Source organism: Hyperolius riggenbachi, chromosome 2 (assembly GCF_040937935.1).
Source record: "Hyperolius riggenbachi isolate aHypRig1 chromosome 2, aHypRig1.pri, whole genome shotgun sequence".
NCBI lineage: Eukaryota > Metazoa > Chordata > Amphibia > Anura > Hyperoliidae > Hyperolius > Hyperolius riggenbachi.
Window position 1 is genome coordinate 163,280,212 of NC_090647.1, and position 23,046 is coordinate 163,303,257.

At 42.8% G+C, this 23,046-nt stretch overlaps 1 protein-coding gene across 1 annotated transcript in view; it reads left to right on the forward strand.

Moving 5' to 3' along the window:
• VWA8 (von Willebrand factor A domain containing 8) overlaps nt 1-1,614 on the forward strand; it is a 476,746-nt gene extending 475,132 nt beyond the window's left edge. The window contains exon 46 of the mRNA XM_068267802.1: nt 1,176-1,614. Coding sequence (XP_068123903.1) covers nt 1,176-1,284 — 109 coding nt within the window. The 3' untranslated portion in view covers nt 1,285-1,614. The remainder of the gene's footprint in view (nt 1-1,175) is intronic.
• Nucleotides 1,615-23,046: the final 21,432 nt, after the last annotated feature.

Sequence of the window (23,046 nt, forward strand, 5' to 3'; positions counted from 1 at the left end):
AAACATGATCTGGTAACTAAGTAAATAAGCTGTACATTTACTTATGTGCCTGGGGGACATCCGGGGCACCTCAGAATAGATCCGTGGCATGTGCCACTGATCTTTGGGGCTAGCAACACCCCTGCTGTTTGCTAAAAATAGATCAAAATATCTGTTATTTTTTGTGAAAGAAGTACAAAGTTTTAAGCATGATTATTTTATGTTTGCTAGTGATGGCCCAAAATGTGGAAAATCAGCATCTTGTAACTCAATGTGAAATGAATGCAGGAAGAAGTTTATGCTTAGATTCTATTGTCTGGGTTTGTGACTGGTGTACTTTAAATACAATTTCAGTAACAACATCAAGAAACACATTTCCTGTGGTCCAGTACAGCAAAAAGCAGTTCAGTGTCCAGTTTGCAATGACCCTTGACAACCAACTGGAAGCCATCTTTCTCTCTAATACTGGAGCTGATTAATTGGTTATTAAATAAATGGATTGTTTTGGGTTATCAAATTTTGCTCAACCTCAACATTTCTCTTTGCGGATTTTTTGCAAAGCCCTTTTCCTGGACTTTTATATTAGTTTTGGATGGCATGGGAAGGGTTGGGACCACACCTGGCTCTCTATGGCTCTGCCCCATTTTGTGCCTTGCTTAGTTTTGGTAGAAACATCTTTCTGAGGACAAAGGCCACAGCTCTTACAAGGTCTATTGTAGCATGGGGAAGAGGTAAAGTCTTCACGTATTTAATGATGTATCTCATTTCCTGTCTTTGGGTTCGCCATGTAAAATTCCATGGACAGGAAGTCAAGCAAAATCTTCCCAGTGGGGAAGCAGACAGCAATAAAAACCCAAAAGTTGTAACCCTTTCCCACACTTATACAGAACTAAACTTTTTTGGGGGTGTTAGACTTTAAGTAAGCTTGACAGTATGAGATTGCAGTACAGCGTTTTGAATGAGCTTCTGAATATTTTGGTGCCGCAGTCTGGCCTTATCATTGTCCCTTCTTGGCACACCAGCATGTTTTAGTACTTGCTTCCTCTTTCTATTCAAGATTTGTTTTTTTTACAATGGACAAATGAAAAGCATCTATCTATTATCTGTCCGACGTGAAAGCCACCTTCTTCTTTCTTTCCATGGTGAGAAGATTTGCAATGCTAATTTCCTCTTCCTTTCCCTTCTGTAACCCGCAGGCTTCAGAGTACCCTTCCAGCCGGTCGCTCTTTCGTTGCTATGGATACCAAGCAGATCCCACAGATCCTCCAACAAATATTCACATCCACCTTGCTGTCAAGTGCTTAGTAAAGTTTAGGCTCACCGATCCAGAGGATGTCACATGAGGACAAAACACACCCTCTGCAAAGTGGGGACTTATTTTACCAGTTATTTCATGTAACTACTGTCACTGTAAACTTACATTTTATGTTCATAGTTTTCTATTCAGTACATCATATTACAGTTCTTGTGTACTACTCCATGTAAATTGATAGCAGTTTTCCCTGCAAGAGTACTATGGTACTGGGGATCATTGTATTTTTTCTGTCTCATCTATTCGGCAGAGCATCTTATTTTCACCTTCTGTTATACTACTGGACCAATTGCTTGATCTCAGCCTTTTCCCCCTTCGCTTCAGTAGTCTCATTAGATGTAAACCGCCGCATCCCCGCCACAAAACGAAGGCTTTAGACCCCCCCCCAAATCCCGGGGCAAACATCCTTGACCATCCTTGACCATCTTGGTTGTGGATTCTGCTGCCCTGAGAGGCAGAGCTTTCTGATGTAGCTCGGCCTCTCCTGACGTCAATCGCCATGTGGATCTCCGCCTTTCCCCCGTCCCTCTCTGTGAAGGAAGAGTGAGAGGGGTGGGGAGAGGCAGTGATTCACGGCGATTGACATCAGTAGAGGCAGAGCTGCAGCTGAAAGCTCTGCCTCTTTCAGGAAGCGTCGACCAGATTGTCCCCCCGGGATTTGGGGGGTCTAAAGCCCTCATTTTGTGGCGGGGATGCGGCGGTTTACATCTAATGAGAGTACTGAAGTGAACTAGAAGGTAAAAATAGCAATTTTTTTTGCTTCAGTCTCTCTTTAAGTGCAGTAGTGTGCTCAGTGAAGAATACCTCGGCCCGTGTGCAATTTTTACCTCTGAGTCTTTTCCTAGGTGATCATGTCACACCTTGTCAGTAAAATGCCCTTTAAACACTTAAAGAGACTCCGTAACAAAAATTGCATCCTGTTTTTTATCATCCTACAAGTTCCAAAAGCTATTCTAATGTGTTCTGGCTTACTGCAGCACTTTGTACTATCACAGTCTCTGTAATAAATCAACTTATCTCTCTCTTGTCAGACTTGTCAGCCTGTGTCTGGAAGGCTGCCAAGTTCTTCAGTGTTGTGGTTCTGCTATGAACTCCCCCTTCCATGCCCCTCTATGCTCACTGCCTGTGTATTATTTAGATTACAGCAGCTTCTCTCATCTTTTACAAGCTGGATAAATCGTCCTCTGAGCTGGCTGGGCTTTCACATAGTGAGGAATTACAGACAAGGGCAAAGCTGTTTGCAGGAAGAAAAGAGCAGCCTGAAACTTCAGTGCATGAGAACTGCAGGGGGAAAGAAACACACAAATGATCTCTTGAGATTCAAAAGGAAGGCTGTATACAGCCTGCTTGTGTATGGATGTATTTTCTATGTGTGGACATACTGTACATCAACCTACTTCCTGTTTTGGTGGCCATTTTGTTTGTTTATAAACAAACTTTTTAAAACGTTTTTTAACCACTTTTAATGCGGCGGGGAGCGGCGAAATTGTGACAGAGGGTAATAGGAGATGTCCCCTAACGCACTGGTATGTTTACTTTTGTGTGATTTTAACAATACAGATTCTCTTTAAGGACCTCAGACTTACACCCCCCTAGTGACCAGGCTATTTTTTACAAATTAGGGCACTGCAGCTTTAAGGGCTCGCGGCAGGGCTGTACAACTCAGCACACAAGTGATCCCCCCTCTCTTTTCTGCCCACCAACAGAGATTTCTGTTGGTGGGCTCTGATTGCTGCTGCCCTGTATGTTTGTTTTTATTTATTTGAAATTCTTTTATAATACATTTTGCTTTTTTTTAATCACTAGCCCTCCCTCTCCTCGCTAGCCAATCATCTATCAGCCTATGACAGCCGATCGCTCCTGTGCTTCCAAGGGGTACAGCCATGTCACATGGCTGTCCGCAGTACAGCACTGCCGTAGATCACAGCGCTGGACCATGTAAATAGACGGCGGTTTTGCCGTCTAACAGTCTCCTGGGGTGATCACCGATGGGAAGCGGAGATGCACGCTCCTGCAAAACCCTGCCCTAGGACTGCACGCCAATTGGGGTTGAACGGTCCTGGGGCTGCTGCCGCGTTCACGCCAATTGGAGTGGAGCGGTCGGCAGGAAGTTAAACCCCCTCCATGCAAGAAAATGCTTAAATAAGTTAGATAGTAATTTTTCAATTGCAAAAAGTTATTTTAAAGAAACGATTACAAATTATCTCCTAGGAGAAGACTCAGAAGAAAAAGTTAATTGCAGATGGCCCCTCATGTCCTTGTTATGACAATAGATAAATGCACTGCCAATTTCCATTTAGTTATGGTATAGGACGGGCATTTTGTAAAATGTAATGGTGATCATACACAGATAAATGAATGATCAATCGGAATGACTGATTCAATTTGCACAAACTGGATTAATAGAAATAGTCCACTCTACCAATAGTCTCAATGAATCTTCCTGGCATGGAAAATTGATTAACCTCCCTGGCAGTATGGCTGAGCCCATACTGGCTGATCCAGTAAAAATAGCTGAAAACAATATGAATGAGTCAGGCTAGCCCAGCAGTTCTAAGGCTGGGTTTCTGTTTTTTTCTGTGTGCATTTTTTTTTTTTTTTTTGCATTAAAATATTAGCTATGATTAAGGAGCCGTCGCTCCGATACGCGTGAGCTTTTCCTTGCAATTTTGATGTTGGATTACAAATAAAGGTCTTCTTTTATCATATCCCTCCATCTGGTGCAGCGGGATTTTTTCTTTGGATTTCTGGATGTTTGGCTTGAACATATGTGTCACAGACGTGAGTGTAGCAGCCTGTCTACCAGTTTTGTTCATTAAAATATTAATGTGAAAAAACCACACATTTCTGCTGGAGTTGAGAAATTGTGGCCTGTCAGAAAGGAAAATTAAATGTAATTTATTTTTTGGCAGGATTTTCTGTTTGAAACTTTTATTATTCACAAAATGTATACTAGATCCTTGATTGACACATTTTGGTAAGTTACAGGAAAAAAAATATGAAAATTAATCCAACCACCTCAGTTGTGGCAATTCAATTAATGTAATCTGTCATTCAAGCAGCTTTCAGTGTATTACCAACATTAGGAAATGGCAGTAGGATTCCATTGGCTGGCATCTATGCATTAAGTCTCATAAAAGAGATTGCAGTGACCTCTTATTGTGCCCGATCCAACTCATCTTCTCACCGAAGTTTACTCCTAGGAGATACTTTTCATCTTCTGTTTAAAATAACTTTTCAGGACTTTGCAATTGAAAAAAATACAAAAAAGTAAGCGAAAAAGTACTGTCAAAAATATTTAGCGTATTTTCTTTCTTGCTGGTTTATTGATAAGATGAGAAATATCACCTAGGAGAAAAATAAGAAGAAAAAGTGAATTGGATCGAGTCCATTATATTTTAATGTATTTGACTTAATTTAATTTTAAGAAAATTTCAAATGAGTGTATTAGAATCTTTTACAAATATTGTAATATTATGCTGCTGGTTTACAGTACTATCCAATAACCTATTAAAAGTTATATAAAGTCAGTGGAGTCTGTGTGACTGATGGACAGGCATTCCTCTTCACATTTAGCAAGATATTTGTGTGTTTGATGTGGTGTTTGGCTCTCAAGTGACCTCGGTGAGTAAGTACATCCTGTGCTGGAATGCCTGAGCTTTGCTACTGACCTCTGGCATACCACACGGCAGTGCAGGGATAGTCACAGTGTTGCCTCCTGTATTACATGCACTTGGAGATAATCATTCTGACACTGTGACCCATCATGGCTATGAGCACCACTGAGATTTACGTATCTGATTACCCAGGTCCCCCTGAGGACGGGATCTCTCTGCTGCTGTAATCTTTAGGTACTCTGTGTGTAAGCACAGGAATCTTTTGGGCCGGCTCACAATGGCAGCTGCTGGCGTCTTGTTTGGCCAATGCAAAACGAGCAGAAAAGTGCGTGGCATCGGTTCCCACTGTTCCGTTGTCACATCGCGTTTTGAGCTCCTAGGAGGATATAGAACTGCTTCCACAGAGAGTTTAATGTGTGCATTAAACACCAAGTGAACACCTGACATATCTGGCTTAGCAAATTTGGCCTTATTGGCTATTCATGAGGCAATGCTCATGCAAATATGCATTTGCTTTCGCATGCCAAATTATGCAGGGTCAAAAACCAAAACCGCAAAGTGGTTGCCATGCGGGAATTAGTTCATGCTAGATTAGCACTATCCAGGAGCGCCCCGGGGAGGCTTCCCAATGCCCCCATACAACCGGGGAGCCTCGGGGCTCCAAGCTCTCTCACTGCTCAGAGACCACAGCAGCACCCCGGAGGATTAGGCTGGGGCCCCCCCCCAAGCATGGCCAGCGCTGGGGAGGGCCGTCTGCACCCGCCTCCTAAGATTAAAAACAGGCACTTACCTTAACGTCTATTGCGTTCTGCTGCTGAGCATGACTTGGGTGCAACACATAAGAAAGGATTGAAGCATGGGTCACCCCAAGCTTGTGGAGCTTGGGGTTGGCTCACACGCAGCATGGCTCTATAGTCATAATCTAACAATATTATGACTATATGACATTTTGCTCAGGTTTAGTTCAGCATAACGTTTAGTAAATACAATAGATGGTGAAGATTATTTTAGTACCTTAGTTTGGAATATGGGTTAAGCCATAAACATGTATAAAGGCAGAGTTTCCCTTTAACTGAGCCTGTCACACCAAACTCACCCACCACAGTCAGGGCCGGTTTAAGCAACCATGGGGTCCCAGGGCAAAATAAACCTGCCCCCCCCCCAACATATACCCCGGAACAAAAATCGGCATTAGGGGACCTTTTTTGCAGCTGGTATAGTCAGGGTGTGAAGTCCCAATCGGTCAGCGCTCCACATTCTGGCTATCCCAGCCTGCATGGGGGACAAGGGGTTAAAAAGTTTTAGGAGGGGGGACCCCACATAATTTTTTTTTTTTAAATTCCCACACTCTAAACATAAAAAAAAAATTGGGAAAATAGGAAAAAATGCCAGGGATGTTCATACAGCCATATTGCGGCTGTATAGCGATCGCTGGCCAAAGCGCTGCGGCTGCGTATAGACCCCCTGGAAACCCCGTCAGGAAATTTATTGCGCTTTCGTTTGATGCATGTAAAATTACACTACCGTTAGGTTTGCTACTAAAAGTGACATTTACCGCATTTTAAACTATACTTTTTTCCTTCTAAACTTTAAAATCAATTTTCTCAAAAACTATAAGGTCTTTTTGAAAAATTGTTTTTTCCTCTTATTCCTTATGATCTCCTTAACATATCCTGCAAATTTAGGGTTTCTAGCATTTAAGGTGAATTTGCTATTAACCATTAAAGTCGGCAGGTTTTTAAATGTGTTTGTTTGTTTTTTTTTCCTTTGAAACTTTAAAATCGATTTTCTCAAAAACTATAAGGCCGATTTGAAAAATGTTTTTTCCTCTTGTAGCCACTGGGGGCCCCTACAAGCTCTGGGGCCCTGGGGCAGCTGCCTCCTTTGCCTTAATGGTAGCGCCGGCCCTGACCACAGTGTGTCTTGCTCTGAGCTTTTATTCATTGCTGGAGAAAAACATTATTTTGACCCATCGCTTGTGTGTCAAATCATTTCCAAGATCCTAATCTGCTGTTTTATGTAATCTGAATGTTCATTATTTTATTTGTATAACCAAACTGCCCAACATTTTGAGATAACAAAGAGGGACACCTTTAAAGGGACACCGAGCAGTGCAGAAACTATGGAAAGATGCATATAATTTTAAAGCTCTCTTTCTCCTCTTTCCAATGATATATAAACCGCCGCCCTACGCCTTTTAGTTTTCGCTATTTTTGCCACGGTTTAGGTGTCGCCAGAAAGAAGAGAGAGAGAGCTTTAAAATGATATCCATCTTTCCATAGTTACATTGTATTACACAGGGCAACTTTTTCTGCTGAATGGAGCTGCTGACTTTGAGAAAAAGTCGCCCTGTGTAATACAAGGTAACTATGGAAAGATGGATATCATTTTAAAGCTCTCTTTCTCCTCTTTCTGGCGACACCTAAACCACGGCCCTACGCCTTTTAGTTTTCTCTATTTTCGCGATCGGAATCGCAGCCGCATCAATTTCAATCGCGAAAATAGCGAAAACTAAAAGGTGTAGGGCAGCGGTTTATATATCATTGGAAAGAGGAGAAAGAGAGCTTTAAAATGATATGCATCTTTCCATAGTTTCTGCACTGCTTTCGTGTCCCTTTAAGACACACCCCTAGTCACACCCCCAGTTACACCCCCACTATGACCCTAGTCAGTAATAACATAAAGAATTAATGAGCCAAAGAAGTACATTTACAATTCAAACTAAAAGAGGCCTTTTTATCATCCCTACTGTTCCCTCATATTAACATTTGAAAAAATGTAAAGTTTAAAGTCAATTAAATACATTTTTCAGTAGAAAAATACATATATTTACAAAGATCTGTACATCAGTCCTGGAAGAGGGACAAATGAGGAAGAAAGAGGGACTGGGTTCAGAAAGACGACTGTCCCTCCAAAAGAGGGAGAGTTGGGCTAGTGGAGTAGCAATAGGGGGTGCAGAGGTTGTGACTGCATCGGGGCCCTTGGGCCAGAGGGGCCCCGAGGGGCCCTCCCTCAACTGCAGCATTAGCTCTCTATTAGCTCTCTATTGGTCCTGTGCTCATAATAATCACTTCTATAGATACTTTGAAAAGTGATCATCATTAACAAACTGTTCCCCATCCCCTTCTTGCACCTCTGACACTGTAGTTGCCATTGGCAGGTTTTGGTGCACTGTATCAATTGTTATGTATAGAGTGCTTGGGGGGCCCCAATGTAAAACTTGCATTGGGGCCCACAGCTCCTCAGCTGCGCCGCTGAGCTCTGGTGTAACTAATGTTAAATCAGAGGAGTATGTGTAGACTGTAGAGAGCAGCCAACAGATGACTTCTGTGCCTGGGGCTAACCTGAGCGCAGACACTTGTATCTCATGTAATCAGCGTCTGCCCAGCCACACGCTACAGACAGGCTTACCTGGGGCCAGCTCCAGTGTGCACAGGAAATTCAGCACAGCACATTCTAGGTTTTTATGGCAATGGAAATAATTCTTGAGGAGCTGCAATGCCGTATTTATACTTACTGTATTATATATAACACACAACCCTACAGGGATCATTTGCAAAGGAAAGTGTAAGTAAGAAGATTGCAATTTACGAAAACAGTAATTAAGTAAAAAACTTTCCTGTCTAATAAACCATGAAATATAACACTGATAACATCAGCAGTAATAGCTGTGGGCAGTCAGCTAGGATCTTCAGAACTCACAGGCAGCTCATATGAAGTGAAACACCATTATTGCTAGAAAAAGGCAATACCTTCAGTGCAGCTCTGTACATCACTGGGATTAATAGCTAACCTTATTTCAGTTTGCTTACATGACAGTATCCATGTAAAACTCAGTTATTTCACAATCTCCAAGGTGGCTGCCAGTGAATGTATTAGTGCAGGTGTGGAAAATGTGTAATAAAAACTGCTCTGTGCTGTTACTTTTCATGCAGGAAGAAATGAACTATCTAATCTGACCATACTCCAGAAAGAGTATACATATTCCAGGCTTGCAAAGATGTGCAATATAAATTTCAGTCAGTTTTAGAACCTACTAGCTCGTTGCTAATGGAAATCTAAAGAAACAATGTCATTTTAAAAAAAAAAGTTACAAAAAACACTCCTGCTGCATTGGTTATGTTTGTAGCAATTTTATAGTGAAGCATCAAGGTGGCCACACACACGATACAATAAAATGATCCGATTTTACGGCAATTTGATCAAAACGATCGGATCTCCCGAAAAAATCGAAAGCTTTTTTCATTAGACTGAAAAATCCAATTTTTTTAAATTTTAATCAAACTGGAATGCCAGATATTTTTCTTCAATCTCTCTAAAGATTGTATGGTGTGTGTTAGATTGTCAATTTATTAATATACCGGTACACACCCTAGCAATTTTCTCTGATTTTCCAATCATTTTTCTCTGATTTTCCAATCATTTTTCTCATAATTGGGGACAAAATTTAACATAGGTGTGTGGTACATTGGTCATATTTTTGAAATGTTACAATCAGTCAAAAAAATGTATTGCAATTCTTAAATTGAACAGATATTTAAAAAAGTGTATGGTGTGTGTGGCCAGCAGGCAGGGATCACCCAATTTCACAGAAAATCTCCATAGGGTATTTGTTTTTATTGTATGTTTTCACATGCATTTTCACGTTGTGGAAAAAAACGCATGCGAGTCTTGCAAGTGTGACCCCTGCCTTATACTTCACTTTAAATGAAAGGAATTCTTAGACATATACAAAACCAAGGTGCTAGGATCTGGCAAACCTGCAGTCATTGTCAGAGACCCCCCCACAAACCCAAACTGGAACAACACCTGTGTGAGGGCAATCAGCCAGTAATCTCACCAAATGAGATAAATGTATCCAAAATGCCCTCCTCTGCCATCCAAACACACAACGCACAAAGGTCCCTGATAGCAGCACCCCTACCACAACTGCTGGTGCTAAAATCCTTATGCTAGACATAGCTTTACATACCCACTACTACTCCCCCCAGGCCACTTCAAGAAAAAAGGCAAGAAGTAGAGCGTGAACAGGCAAGCTTAACTGCAGTGCCACCCGGTGTGGTGGAAATAGAAGCACAGTATAAAGGAGGAGATTCTGAGGCATTAGGTTGCCTCTAGAAAGAATGAACAAAACGCAGACACAGAATACTCCATATGGTGCAGTACATTGAGATAAGAAATATCATAAAGGAAAAGGTGCTCACAAACTTGGGTTGCAAACTTGGCAACCATGGTAATGCACTTGTGAAGGTCGCCTGCCTTCACACAGGTAGCTGGTGGTCTTCAGGGTGTGGATATGGTTGCTCTACAAAAAACAGAAAAACGTGGGAAGTATAAACTAACTACTGCAACCCCCAGTGGGGGTATAAAGAGTGCGAGAGGGAAGAGGCAGCCCCAAGGGAGATAAAATGCTTAAGACAGTATGAAGCAGCTTAGGCCATAGATGCACAACCAGTTGTATGATTCAAAGTATAATTTATTGATACCACTTATGACAGCGCATAAGGCGGGCAAAATCCTGCTTCCTCAGGTCTATAAAAGTGTCTTGAGATTCGGCAAACACAGCTAGGGGTTCTTTTGTTGAAGTTAGCATTATGGACATCATCATCATCATCATCCTTAGATTTTGTAGTTTTAAAACCCATCAGTACATCATTAGGTACAGCTCTAAATATAACACTTTTCTTCTGTCAGACTCAAAGCGTTCAAGAGCTGCAGCCACTAAGGGCATGCTCGAGGAGTCTTTCCTTGAACTCCTTACTGAATAGGTACTGACCCTAGCCATGATTCAAACCCTAGTCTCCCAATTTAAGGGTTGTGCAGTACACTATCGAGCCACTGTAGGCACTATATACCCACTATAGATAATAGCCATCCTCCCCCGCCAAAGTTTATAAAGGCAGCTCTTCATATCATGTAACTGTGAAGGCACAGCAGGTAAGTTCTTCTTTCATGGCTTTTGTGTTGTCCTACAGTAATTGCCTTGTTTGGGTGTCATTATCACCACTGGTCACAGGCATGCTCTGCCAATTATTGCATTTGTGCTTGCTGTCTGTCATGATTGCTGTAATATCGGCTCTGTGGGCGGGGCACTAGTGTTTACCTCATCATATTCACAACGTAATTTTTTGGCATGTTTTTTGTTACACGATTTTTTCACAATATTTTGCAACATCGTTTGATGAAAATGTTTAAACAATATTTCAGAACGCACATCCCCCATGGGGATTATTTGTCTTTGACTGACCCCCATGCTGGGTTAAATCGTGGAGGACCTTGATTAAATTGTGGAGGATTGTTCCAATCCTCATTGACTTTTGCGTGTTTTGCCGCAGTCATGTAAGCGATCGTTTACACAATCATTTGTTTACGACGGCACCAATGGCGCTTGCAGTTTCAGCCAGATGAATTGGGGAGTGATCGTTCTTCGGTGGAGAGCCTCAATTTCTCTGGCCATAGGTACTTAGCTGTAGGCTATCATCTTCATTCCCTTATAAACAACGCCAGTGGCCTGGCTGATGTGGATCTTTTGGCTTTAGTTGTGTTTGAATCACGCACCTGCAGCAAGCATGCAGCCAGTGGAGTCAGACCAGAGTAAATGCATCTGATCTGCATGCTCATGCTGGGCCAGTGACTTGTAGCATTAGGGCCCTTTTCCACTAGCAATCGCTAGCGTTCGCGCTAAACGCTAGCAATTGCGATTCAGCAAAGTGAACAAATTTTCCCCGGGTTTGTGATCACAATTTTTCTATGCAATGCAATGCAATGCACTGCATAGCAAAATAGCAGCAAAAATTGCTCCACGGCAAGATCGCGTTTGAGTTCAAAAGGAATCGCGGTAGTGGAAATTACCTACCGCGATTTCTATGTTAAAAAGCAAACCGTAGCGATTTAAAAATCACTATCGGTTTGCGATTCAGCATCGCAATCGCCGCTAGTGGAAAAGGGCCCTTAGAGATCAGAGCATCTGCACAGAAGTCAGGCAACTGGTATTGCTTATTAGAGAATGAAGATGGCAGCCTCTGTATTCTGCTCACTCCAGGTACCCTTTATAAGTACAGAAAATGCAATGTAACAGGACACTTGCCTGAGATCCCAGTGTACAGCTCTGGAAGCATATGCTGCAGCAAATGGCTGGCGCAGGGGCTCCTGGCTAGGTGGTTTCATTGCTAGGTGTCATTAGCAAATCAAGGATCTTCCACACATATAAAAATATGATGACACCCCCCCCCCCCCCCCCCAAGTGCCTGAACAGGACTAGGGACAAATTCCTGCCTGGACATGATCTCTTAGCTTTGATATGACTGCGACCTCACTACACGCCAATCATTGTTACACAGTCATTTTTCCATAAGTATGCTTACCAAGCTTCCTGCATGTAGACATAGCTCCCAACTGTCCCACTTTTGAAGGGACAATCCCTCTTTGGGAGCCCTGTCCCTCTGTCCTCCTCATTTGTCCCTCTTTCAGGACTTTGTCCCTCTTTCTATGTGTATGTATATATATATTTCTCTACTAAAATGTGTTTGACTCTAAACTTTATTCCCATCCTTTAAATTGATAATTTACTAATTTTAAATGTTATTATGAAAGAAAATGAACCAGGATAGAAAGGTGTGGTTTGTGTGGTTTGAATTATAAAACAACATATTTTTCTTATGAAATCTTTATGGTATGCGTGACTAGGGGAGTGCCAGGGGACAAAAATGGGGGTGTGCCAGGGGCGTGGATTAAGTGTCCCTCTTTCTCATCTCAAAAAGTTGGGAAGTATGATGTAGAAATCATATGAATGTCTGTATGAACAGTAAGTAGTATAGGCAGACCACATATTGTATAGTGTAAACAACTTCTTACAACCCTCCACTCTGTGACCACACAGCTTCCTGAAGACAAGAGGACATACTATTCCACAGACAGGAGAAACACAAGAGTGTGAGGTTGGAACATAATCCGGCAGCAGACATATAAATACCTCACAAGCCTTTTAGGAATCCTGGTTGGTTACATAATGTCACCCTAGCCTGACTGGGATTTAGAGGTACACAGTGTCCAATGTAACGTTATGTGAAGTATATTTAAACATTTATATGAAAGCTGGCTTCCTCTGCTGATGTCTTGTTCTCATCCAAGTTATTACTATGTCACATTGGAATAGTTTGAATGCCATTTTGTTCCAGTAATATTTTCAGAAGCTGAAACAAGGGATCACTGTTATCTTCTCCCCTCACCGCTGTCACTGCGCAGAGTCTAAAGGATACAACCAGTCCTATTTCTACAAACACGTTCATTTGCAAAATATACATTGCAGAGGAACAACAAGCAATGAAGAGAGCGTGGGGCACATATAAAACAAGTAATCCAGGAAAACAGTAGCTTGAACAACATGTATAGGCAAGGCTAATATCATAACAGTTATATATATACAGTTGTGTTCAAAATTATTCAACCCCCACTGAAATTGAGTGTTTTGGCCAGTATGACATTGATTTTGATCATTTCAGCCATTTTGTTTACAATTAAAACAAAGACTCACTTGTAAGTCAGACAAATATAACATAACATTTATAATGAAATAACCACAAATGTCTTTTCTGTGCTCACATCATTATCAGTTTTATTCAACCCCCAAGTGGTATTCATTCTTATGCTGGGCATACACGGTTAGATAGTTCTTATCGATCGAGCCGCTGATGGCTCGATTGATAAGATCCAACCTGTCCAATCACTGCGGCGGATCGATACCGCGCTCGATCCCTGCGGGCGGACAATAGAAAAAAACAAAGCGCTGATAAGAAGCGCCCGCAGGGACGAGCGGGAATCAATCCGCGTGCACGTGCGGACGAGTGGTGACGCGCCGGCATCGAGCCGCTGGCTGTATACTAGCGCATAAACGAACCATGTATGCCCAGCATTAGGCTTGCATACTGCAACTGCTTTCTCAGGTTTGTGACGCACTGCATCACTTTTTCATTCAATATTTTGCGCACGCTGAAGCTTCCCTGTGCCTGCAAAAGCAAAACAGCCCCAAAGCATGATTGACCCCCCAACCATGCTTCACAGTAGTAGGAAAGGTGTTCTTTTCTTCATAGGCCCTGTTCTTCCTCCTCCAAACAGCGTTGATTCATGGGCCCAAACAGTTCTAATTTTGTTTTATCAGTTCACAGAACACTATCCCAAAACTTTTGTGGTTTGTCCACATGACTTTTGGCATACTGCAGTCGACTCTTCCTATTCTTTGGAGACAGCAAGGGGGTGCGCCTGGGAGTTCTGGCATGGAGGCCTTCATTACACAGTGTGCACCTTATTGTCTGAGCTGAAACTTCAGTACCCGCATCTGACAAATCTTTTTTCAGTTCCTCAGCAGTCACACGTGGACTTTTCTCCACATCGCACTTCAGGTAGCACACAGCAGTCAAAGTCAGCCTCTTCTTTCTGCCACGACCAGGTAGCGTTTCAACAGTGCCCTTTGCCTTGAATTTGCGAATGATGCTTCCTATGGTGTCTTTTGGTATGTTTAACATCTTTGAAATCTTCTTATAGCCTTTGCCCTTCCTGTGAAGAGAAATCACCTCTTCTCTTGTCTTTCTGGACCATCCTCTAGACTTCACCATGTTTGTAAACACACCAGTAAATGTCTAGAAGGAGCTGAGTATCACAGTCATTTTAAATCTGCCTAATTGGTGCTTATTATGCTTGATTGCTGCTCGTTAACATCCACAGGTGTTTTCAATACCTGATCGAAAACACTTGAATGAACCTCTGTTCTTAAGGCTCATACACACATCAGACCATAGTCTTTGGAAAATGAAAGAGCACAGACCAATTTTACCCCCTTCCATGTAGTATGAGAGCCATACCTTCACAGTCTATTCTGAACTCCCCATCAGACAGAAATCTTTGCAAGATGCTGCACACACAGATGCTGTACACATTCAACAGATCAGTATCTGCAAAAGATCTGTTCCTGCAAAAGATCCATTCCTGCAAAATGCATTCATAGTCTATGATATCTGCAGATCATCATACACACCTTGTTTAACAGACATTCATCTGCAGATCAGATCCACCAGGATGGATTTTCAGATCTGCAGATGATTGTCTGATCTGCAGATGAATGTCAGTTAAACAAGGTGTGTATGATGAGGAACGGATCTTTGGCAGGAACAGATCTTTTGCAGATACTGATCTTTTGTGTCTGTACAGCATCTGTGTGTGCAGCATCTTGCAAAGATTTTTTTCTGATGGGGAGTTCAGCTCCATAGAAAAGACTGTGAATGTATGGCTCTTCTACTACATGGAAGGGGGTAAAATTGGTCTGTGATCTTTCATTTTCAAAAGACTATGGTCTGATGTGTGTATGTGGCCATAAGAGTGGTAGTCTTTAATGGGTTGAACAATTTTGTCAATGAAGAATTCACAAAAAAAACATTTAATACTGTATTACAAATCTACACTAAATTCCCTAAAACCCTTCACAGCATTGGGGGTTGAATAATTTTGAATACAACTGTGTGTGTATATATATATATATATATATATATATATATATATACTACCAGTTCTGCCTGTTTTTGATTAGGGGATTGGATGCATGGTGCGGAAATCTGCATTAGTGTGGGCTGGTCATGATTTGAGAAAGGACCTGGAATGGCCCGAAACGCCTGTGCGTCATCATTGAGTACAGACCCACAGGACACTTGTACTTTTATATGATGTTTTAATGGAGCTATAATAAAGGAACCTTTTAGATGGTGCTTATCATATGGAGTGGATTGCAATACACCTGTGACTCCAAAGACTGATTCTAGCACATCTGTTACCATTGGTGCAGTGGCAATTATTGTTTGATGCTGCGGAAATCTGCAGCATGCCATCCATAATTTCCCTGGGTCGCATTGCAAATAAAAATTCACATGCAATGGCAACTAATCCATTGAGGTGCCTTTCACACTGGCGCGGTGCAGCATTTTACCACATTACTACCGCCAAGCCATTAGTCTGAAACTGACCTGACATGCATTGGCTTCAGGTTTGATGTAATGTGAATTCGCGGCTAGTGGAAATGGGCCTTAAAGAGCCTGCATGCCGAATCATTTAAGTCACCTTGGCAGACCTCTGAGGACACCTGCACACACTTCATTCTTCACTGAGACTGCCATGAACTGATGGCTTTGGCCAAGAACAGTCTAGAGCAGGCATGGGCAAACTCGGCCCTCCAGCTGTTATGGAACTACAAGTCCCACAATGCATTAGCCTTTATGAGTCATGACTGTGGCTGTCAGACTCCTGCAATGCATTGTGGTACTTGTAGTTCCTTAACAGCTGGAGGGCCAAGTTTGCCCATGCCTGGTCTAGAGTATGTATGAGGCTTTAGAGAGTGGCCTTTCAAACTAGCTGTTCTCTTATAAGTGTTGCAACTCTAACTGTGCAATCAGTCATTCAGCCCATTTAAATGGAGAACAGTAATCACTCAGCTGTTTTGTATTATGTATTCCACACTGACCATAGAGCAGACAAATCATTAGAGAGAGTTGTCTCAGGAGTTCAGAGAGAAAATGATAGACTAGCATGTTAAAGGCAAAGCCTAGAAGACAAGTGGTGTGATGGATCTCTCTCTAGAAACAAGTATTTGTCTTGCTGCCTGGCTTTTCTTTCCTTTTAAAGAAAGTGTAATTTTCCAGGTGTCCATAGAGTTATAATCCAGCAGCAATTAGAGCATCATAGGTCAATTATCCCTCTTCCATTGTGTGTCCAACCTGTCATTGTCAGTGAGTCCACCTGGATAGATGAATTTCTCCTCCAGTAAAGGATTGTCATTACTACTGCTCAGTCCCCGTCCTGGGTTAGATACGGGATGATATGAAAACTCCCGTCGTAGGTGTCCACTCTAGAGTCAGCAATTTCCAATTCGTTTTAATTTTAATTATAGTGATATGTAAGCCTGGGGGTCAGCAGACTATGATCTCTGACCTTCTGTTTGGACTGGTGGAAACATATGCTGCACCACATGCCACATCCACCTTGCCTGAGGCACAAATAGTTCTAACCAGCCTGTATTCTACACTGGTTGAGATAATGAGTCACTATGGTGTAAATTGCCTACCTGTACTGAATCTGAGTGTCAGTGTGCTTCCTGATTTAGCTAGGTACATGACTGATACTAGAGTGTTGCTGGGTGTAGGTCATGACTTCTCCTCCCCACCCCCCCACAAGATGGGGCCCTGTCCTGCAGCCCCCAGTTTTCATGAAGACTAGTGGAGCAGAGGTGAGGTCAGTGATGTAATAATTAGAGTTTGGTCCAGTCTACTCTGCAAGGGGTGCGGAGGAGTTGGAAGAAAAATCATGTTGGTGTTGTGAGATTGGCTGAGAGGGCACAGCTTGATGCAAGCAAACCTGAGGATGTATATTTTGCCATATATAGAAATCAGATCCATAACCTTAGGGTCTTCTACTACAAATGGAAGCGTTTTAGCTCTACAAACCTAAGATGGTAAGTCCACCTGACCTGATTCCTATCAATTCATCCATCAGGTGAATCAAACTCCGACGCATTGAGGAGGCTACTGTGCACACGCTAGATTCTGAGGAAAGGGGCGTCCCCGACCAGCCGCCTCAGCCGAGAACTGTCTAGCGTGTGTACAAAGCTTAAAGGGAACCAGAGACGAAGCACCCTTGTGTATTTTACCATGTATATCAGTAAGAACATTAGAGAAAACACTTACCATGCTCTCTGTTTCCTCCTCACTGCTAAAAGTGTCTGTTAAAAGCAGTCACAAGAATCCCAGACTGAGCAATTAAATCTGGCTTTGCTGGGAATGATTATAGCTGAGTCATTATAGCAAAGCCACAAGGGGGCAGGCTTGGGCTTGAAATAACACCACAGAATACAGACTTAGCTATAATCTTTCTGTAGCAAAGCTAGACGGAGCAGCCTGACTTCTCAGTCGGGGATTCTTATCAGACGTGATAACAGTCAGATTACACAGAGAACAATGAAACAAAGGGCAGATTAGGTGTTTACTGTCATGTTCCCACTGATTTATAAGGTAAAATACAAGAGGGTGCTTCATCTCTGGTTCTCTTTAAGTGACGGATTTGATTCCAGGATGTACATGTTTTCAAAAATAATCTAGTGAATGACAGTGGAGACGTGGCTGTGGGTGTTCACAAAGAGGATGTGTGATTCCTTTTATTCCATTATGTCACCAGCAAAATGTTCTGGTGCCTCAGCGAGAGTGCATTCAAGAGAGCATAAGCTCATTGCCTGCATCTTGATTCCCCATTACCAGTAGAGAAAAGTTCTCTTGCTTTTTTGTATGATCATAGAGTACATTCAGGGAATCATAATCTCCCTGCATCTTCATCCCCCAATCAAAAGAGCCAGAACAAATCCTGAGTACCCACAGAAATTGTGACATGGTACATAGCTTACATAGCCTGGCTAGGATGCAAGCTCCAAACCTGTATCTGTGGCCTCGGTAAAAATGGAGGACGTGATCTCATCAGAAAAAACGTACTAGGACATCAAGAAAACGAAGCTAGTTCTCATCAGAGGATTGAAAATAATGTTAGGGAAGAGAGAGTTCTGACAAAGAAGTCAAGATATTTTCAATGGATCTCATCCAGGCAAGAACCATGGCAAGATGTAGGGACAATAAGAAGATGGTGCTTTCGGATTTCACAGAATTGAAATTTCCAATCGGAAATCGGCTTTTCCATTTGGAAAATGGAAATCAGATTTCTGTGGAAATGCTGCATTATCGCAACTGGGTAATTTTAGCCCAATCACAGAACTCAGGAGCACTTAACCAATCAGATAATGGAGAGTCAACTCGGAAGTATTTGGCCAATCAGAGTATGCAAAAAAAAAAAAGTAAAAAAAAAAAAAAAAAAAGATTCATTGGAATACGGAAATCTGCTGAATCGGTAAATGGCATTGGCAGAAAATGGATTTCCATGGAATAGGAATTTGGCATTTTCGACTATCTTCAAGAATCCTTTCATGTCAGGTCTGAGTTCAGCTGCAGCTGTGCTCAGATGTGCCTCCATGCAGCAGGCACCTCTCCACTTCCTGTGACGAGCCCTTACAGATGCCCGACTACAGAAGCCAGAATGGTGCATGGAACTAAGCTGTCATTAGACATGTGAGTTTTCTGGCAGTTTGAGTGACCGACCCAGGTAGGAACGCCTGAGTGAGTGGTCCCCAGATGGTTAAAAAATAAACATTTCCGGTCTCTGCAGGAACATTTCAGGATCTGAAGAAATGTATTGTCTGTAGAGAAAAACACAACCTGGCCAATTATTTTTCTCATTATGTCTGTAGAAGATCATGAAGCACAAGAGAGACATTTCAGCATTACCATGGATTGTCCTTTTACTTATTTATGACTGTCCATCATGGGTTAGTGGATCCATTTGTTAAAAAAAATGTTAATTTTGAAGAAAACAAAATTACAAAAACACTTGGAGAACAAAAAACAACTGCAAATATTGACCCTGTTGATGTGATCTTTCAATAAATAGAGACTGCCATTGTTCAAATATGAGAAATTTGAGCTGTCTGCATATGATCACTGACTCGTCTTTTAAGTGAATCCCAGCTATCATCACTATTTACAAATCATTGGCTCACTTTACACTTACTAGTCATCAAAGCAGATGATTAGTGTTTATCTACTTTAAAAGTCTGGTTTGACAACTAAATCAGCATTATACGGTAAGCTCGACACATATTGAAAATACATGGCACAACCACTCTGACCTAACTCACATTCCATACAGTTAGTTTTTTGTTTTTCTTCACAGAACAGTTTAAAGAGGTACCACAATATAGAAACATATACTAAATTATTCAGGATACCGAATTCTATGTTGATTATCCTGGTTTCAACATCAGAAACACTTCCTCTTGGAGTATATCGGCGTATAACCCAGCCATCCCAGTGATGTCACAGCATAGGTGATTGTGTAACAAAGCCTTCTCTTTCCCGTGTATTCTGGGAGTTCAGGTATTGTTTCTGCTCTCTTCGGAACACACAACAAACAAACAGTACAGCAGTGATGCATCTGCCAGCTGTAAAGATGTTGCCACCAGGGATTCATTTAATGTAAATCAGGTTGGAAAAAGCGGGCATAGATACATCTGTAGATGTCAGATGTCCCTGTGCATGCATGCTAGCTGGGCAGGAAGTCCCTGAGTTCCTTATCCCCAAGTCCCTGGTTCTTCTGTAGAAGTCCCTGTGCATGCATGCTGGCTGGGCAGGAAGTCCCTGAGTTCCTTATCCCCAAGTCACTGGTTCTTCTGTAGAAGTCCCTGTGCATGCATGCTGGCTGGGCAGGAAGTCCCTGAGTTCCTTATCCCCAAGTCACTGGTTCTTCTGTAAATGTCCCCGTGTATGCATGCTGGCTGGGCAGGAAGTCCCTGAGTTCCTTATCCCCAAGTCCCTGGTTCTTCTGTAGAAGTCCCTGTGCATGCATGCTGGCTGGGCAGGAAGTCCCTGAGTTCCTTATCCCCAAGTCACTGGTTCTTCTGTAAATGTCCCCGTGTATGCATGCTGGCTGGGCAGGAAGTCCCTGAGTTCCTTATCCCCAAGTCACTGGTTCTTCTGTGACTTCTGTGATCAGTGGGGCATATGTCTCAATGAACCAATGAAACCACCATTGTATTACTGATACTTTACATGGGGTCTTCCATTGTACACATAAATGCTCCACGCATACATGGAAAGACACGTACATGGGATCCACTGTAGACATTCATCCATTGACATAAGTGTAAGCCTAACCTAAGTCTTCTCACTCAGAGGTGCCACTAATGTGTAGGAAAAGACTAAAGAAAAAAGGGGGGGGGTGGGAGAGGTGAGGATAAAGTGCTTGCCATATGCGCTGTTTTTACTTGCTATGCCACTGGCTGCTGCCCTCACCTCACCCACCCCCATGCATCTGATACCCAAAGTGCCGGCATTGTCCATTATAGCCCTTATTTCATTAACTTTTTCTTACAAGTTTTCTCCTTGGATATATTTTCACACCTAATCAATAAAATGCTTTTTAGGCCTCCAGCAACGAAGAAAATACTCATAATTATTTTGAAGGTGATTTTTCACCTACTTTTTTGGTACTTTTTCAATTGCTGAATACTGGCAAGTTATCTTAAACATAAGATAAAAAATTATCTCCTAGGAGAAAAGTTTAGAGAAAAAGTGAATTGAGTAAGGGCCTATGGCCTTGATTCATTAATGTTAGCGCAAGGAAACAGTGTGACTTAAATGAGCTTACACACCCTAATCTTATCAGCACGACCTAATTACAGAGCGGGCACACTACGCCCACTACAGGCAGCGTAGAGTGCGCTCCTTAGCAATGGCCGCTCATTGTGAAGTCCTGCATGAAAGTAACACCCGCTACTACGTTAATTAATGTATTGCGGTACCTCTGTAATTAGGTTGCACTGATAAGATTAGGGCCGCTGTAACATTAATGAATCAAGGCCTATGTTTGTTATGAGAATACAGAATATGTAATATGAATTATGACACATACTTCCATTACCTGAGTGCCTGAGAACCTGTGTGTACAGAAGGTTGTTTTGCACATCTCTCTGATTTCCTAACCTTCAGCCATCGTCTTACAACATATTCTGTTTTTCATTGGCTCTCACTAGCTCAAGCTCACCTTGTTCATGTCATTTAATGTATTCCTCCAGCTTGGTTATACAAACAGCACTAACAGTCTCTCTAACGTGCTGGTTATTATTGCACAGACCTCATGAAATATTTTCCTTCATCGTCTTCCAAGCAGCTTGCTCTTTAACCTGTACCTGAACCAGCTTATGAATGGAAGTCTGTTTTAGGTGCCGTTAATGAAAGGTACTCTTCAAATCTATTTATTCTCAGACAAGTTTGTGCATTTATAACTATGTATCCCCTCCGCCTACCTGTAACTTTGGGTACAGACATTCCGTACAGGATCAGGATCAAATACATTTCTTTCTAACTAGAAACATATCTTGAAGGCTGAACTTCAGGATCACAGAACTGCTGTACATCAACCCTTATTGAATCACATTATGTCTTTAAAATGTTCAACCCTTTCACTATTGCTAAAAAAATACCGGAAAAGTACACCTGCACGTGAGAATGTCTCCAAAGCCACCACGCAGACATCCTCACACTGCTCAGCCACCATGTGGGAGGGGTGATGTGGTGACATCCTCACACTGCTCAGCCACCATGTGGGAGGGGTGATGTGGTGACATCCTCACACTGCTCAGCCACCATGTGGGAGGGGTGATGTGGTGACATCCTCACACTGCTCAGCCACCATGTGGGAGGGGTGATGTGGTGACATTCTCACACTGCTCAGCCACCATGTGGGAGGGGTGATGTGGTGACATCCTCACACTGCTCAGCCACCATGTGGGAGGGGTGATGTGGTGACATCCTCACACTGCTCAACCACCATGTGGGAGGGAAGATGGGGTGACGTCCTCACACTGCTCAGCCACCATGTGGGAGGGGTGATGTGGTGACATCCTCACACTGCTCAGTCGCCATGTGGGAGGGGTGATGTGGTAACATCCTCACACTACTTAGCCACCATGTGGGAGGGGTGATGTGGTGACATCCCCACACTGCTCAGCCACCATGTGGGAGGGGAGATGTGGTGACATCCTCACACTGCTCAGCCACCATGTGGGAGGGGTGATGTGGTGACACCCTCACACTGCTCAGCCACCATGTGGGAGAGGTGATGTGGTGACATCCTCACACTGCTCAGCCACCATGTGGGAGGGGTGATGTGGTGACATCCTCACACTACTTAGCCACCATGTGGGAGGGGTGATGTGGTGACATCCTCACACTACTTAGCCACCATATGGGAGGGGTGATGTGGTGACATCCTCACACTGCTCAGCCACCATGTGGGAGGGGCGATGTGGTGACACCCTCACACTGCTCAGCCACCATGTGGGAGGGGCGATGTGGTGACATCCTCACACTGCTCAGCCGCCATGTGGGAGGGGCGATGTGGTGACATCCTCACACTGCTCAGCCACCATGTGGGAGGGGTGATGTGGTGACCTCCTCGTGCTGCTCAGCCACCATGTGGGAGGGGTGATGTGGTGTCATCCTCACA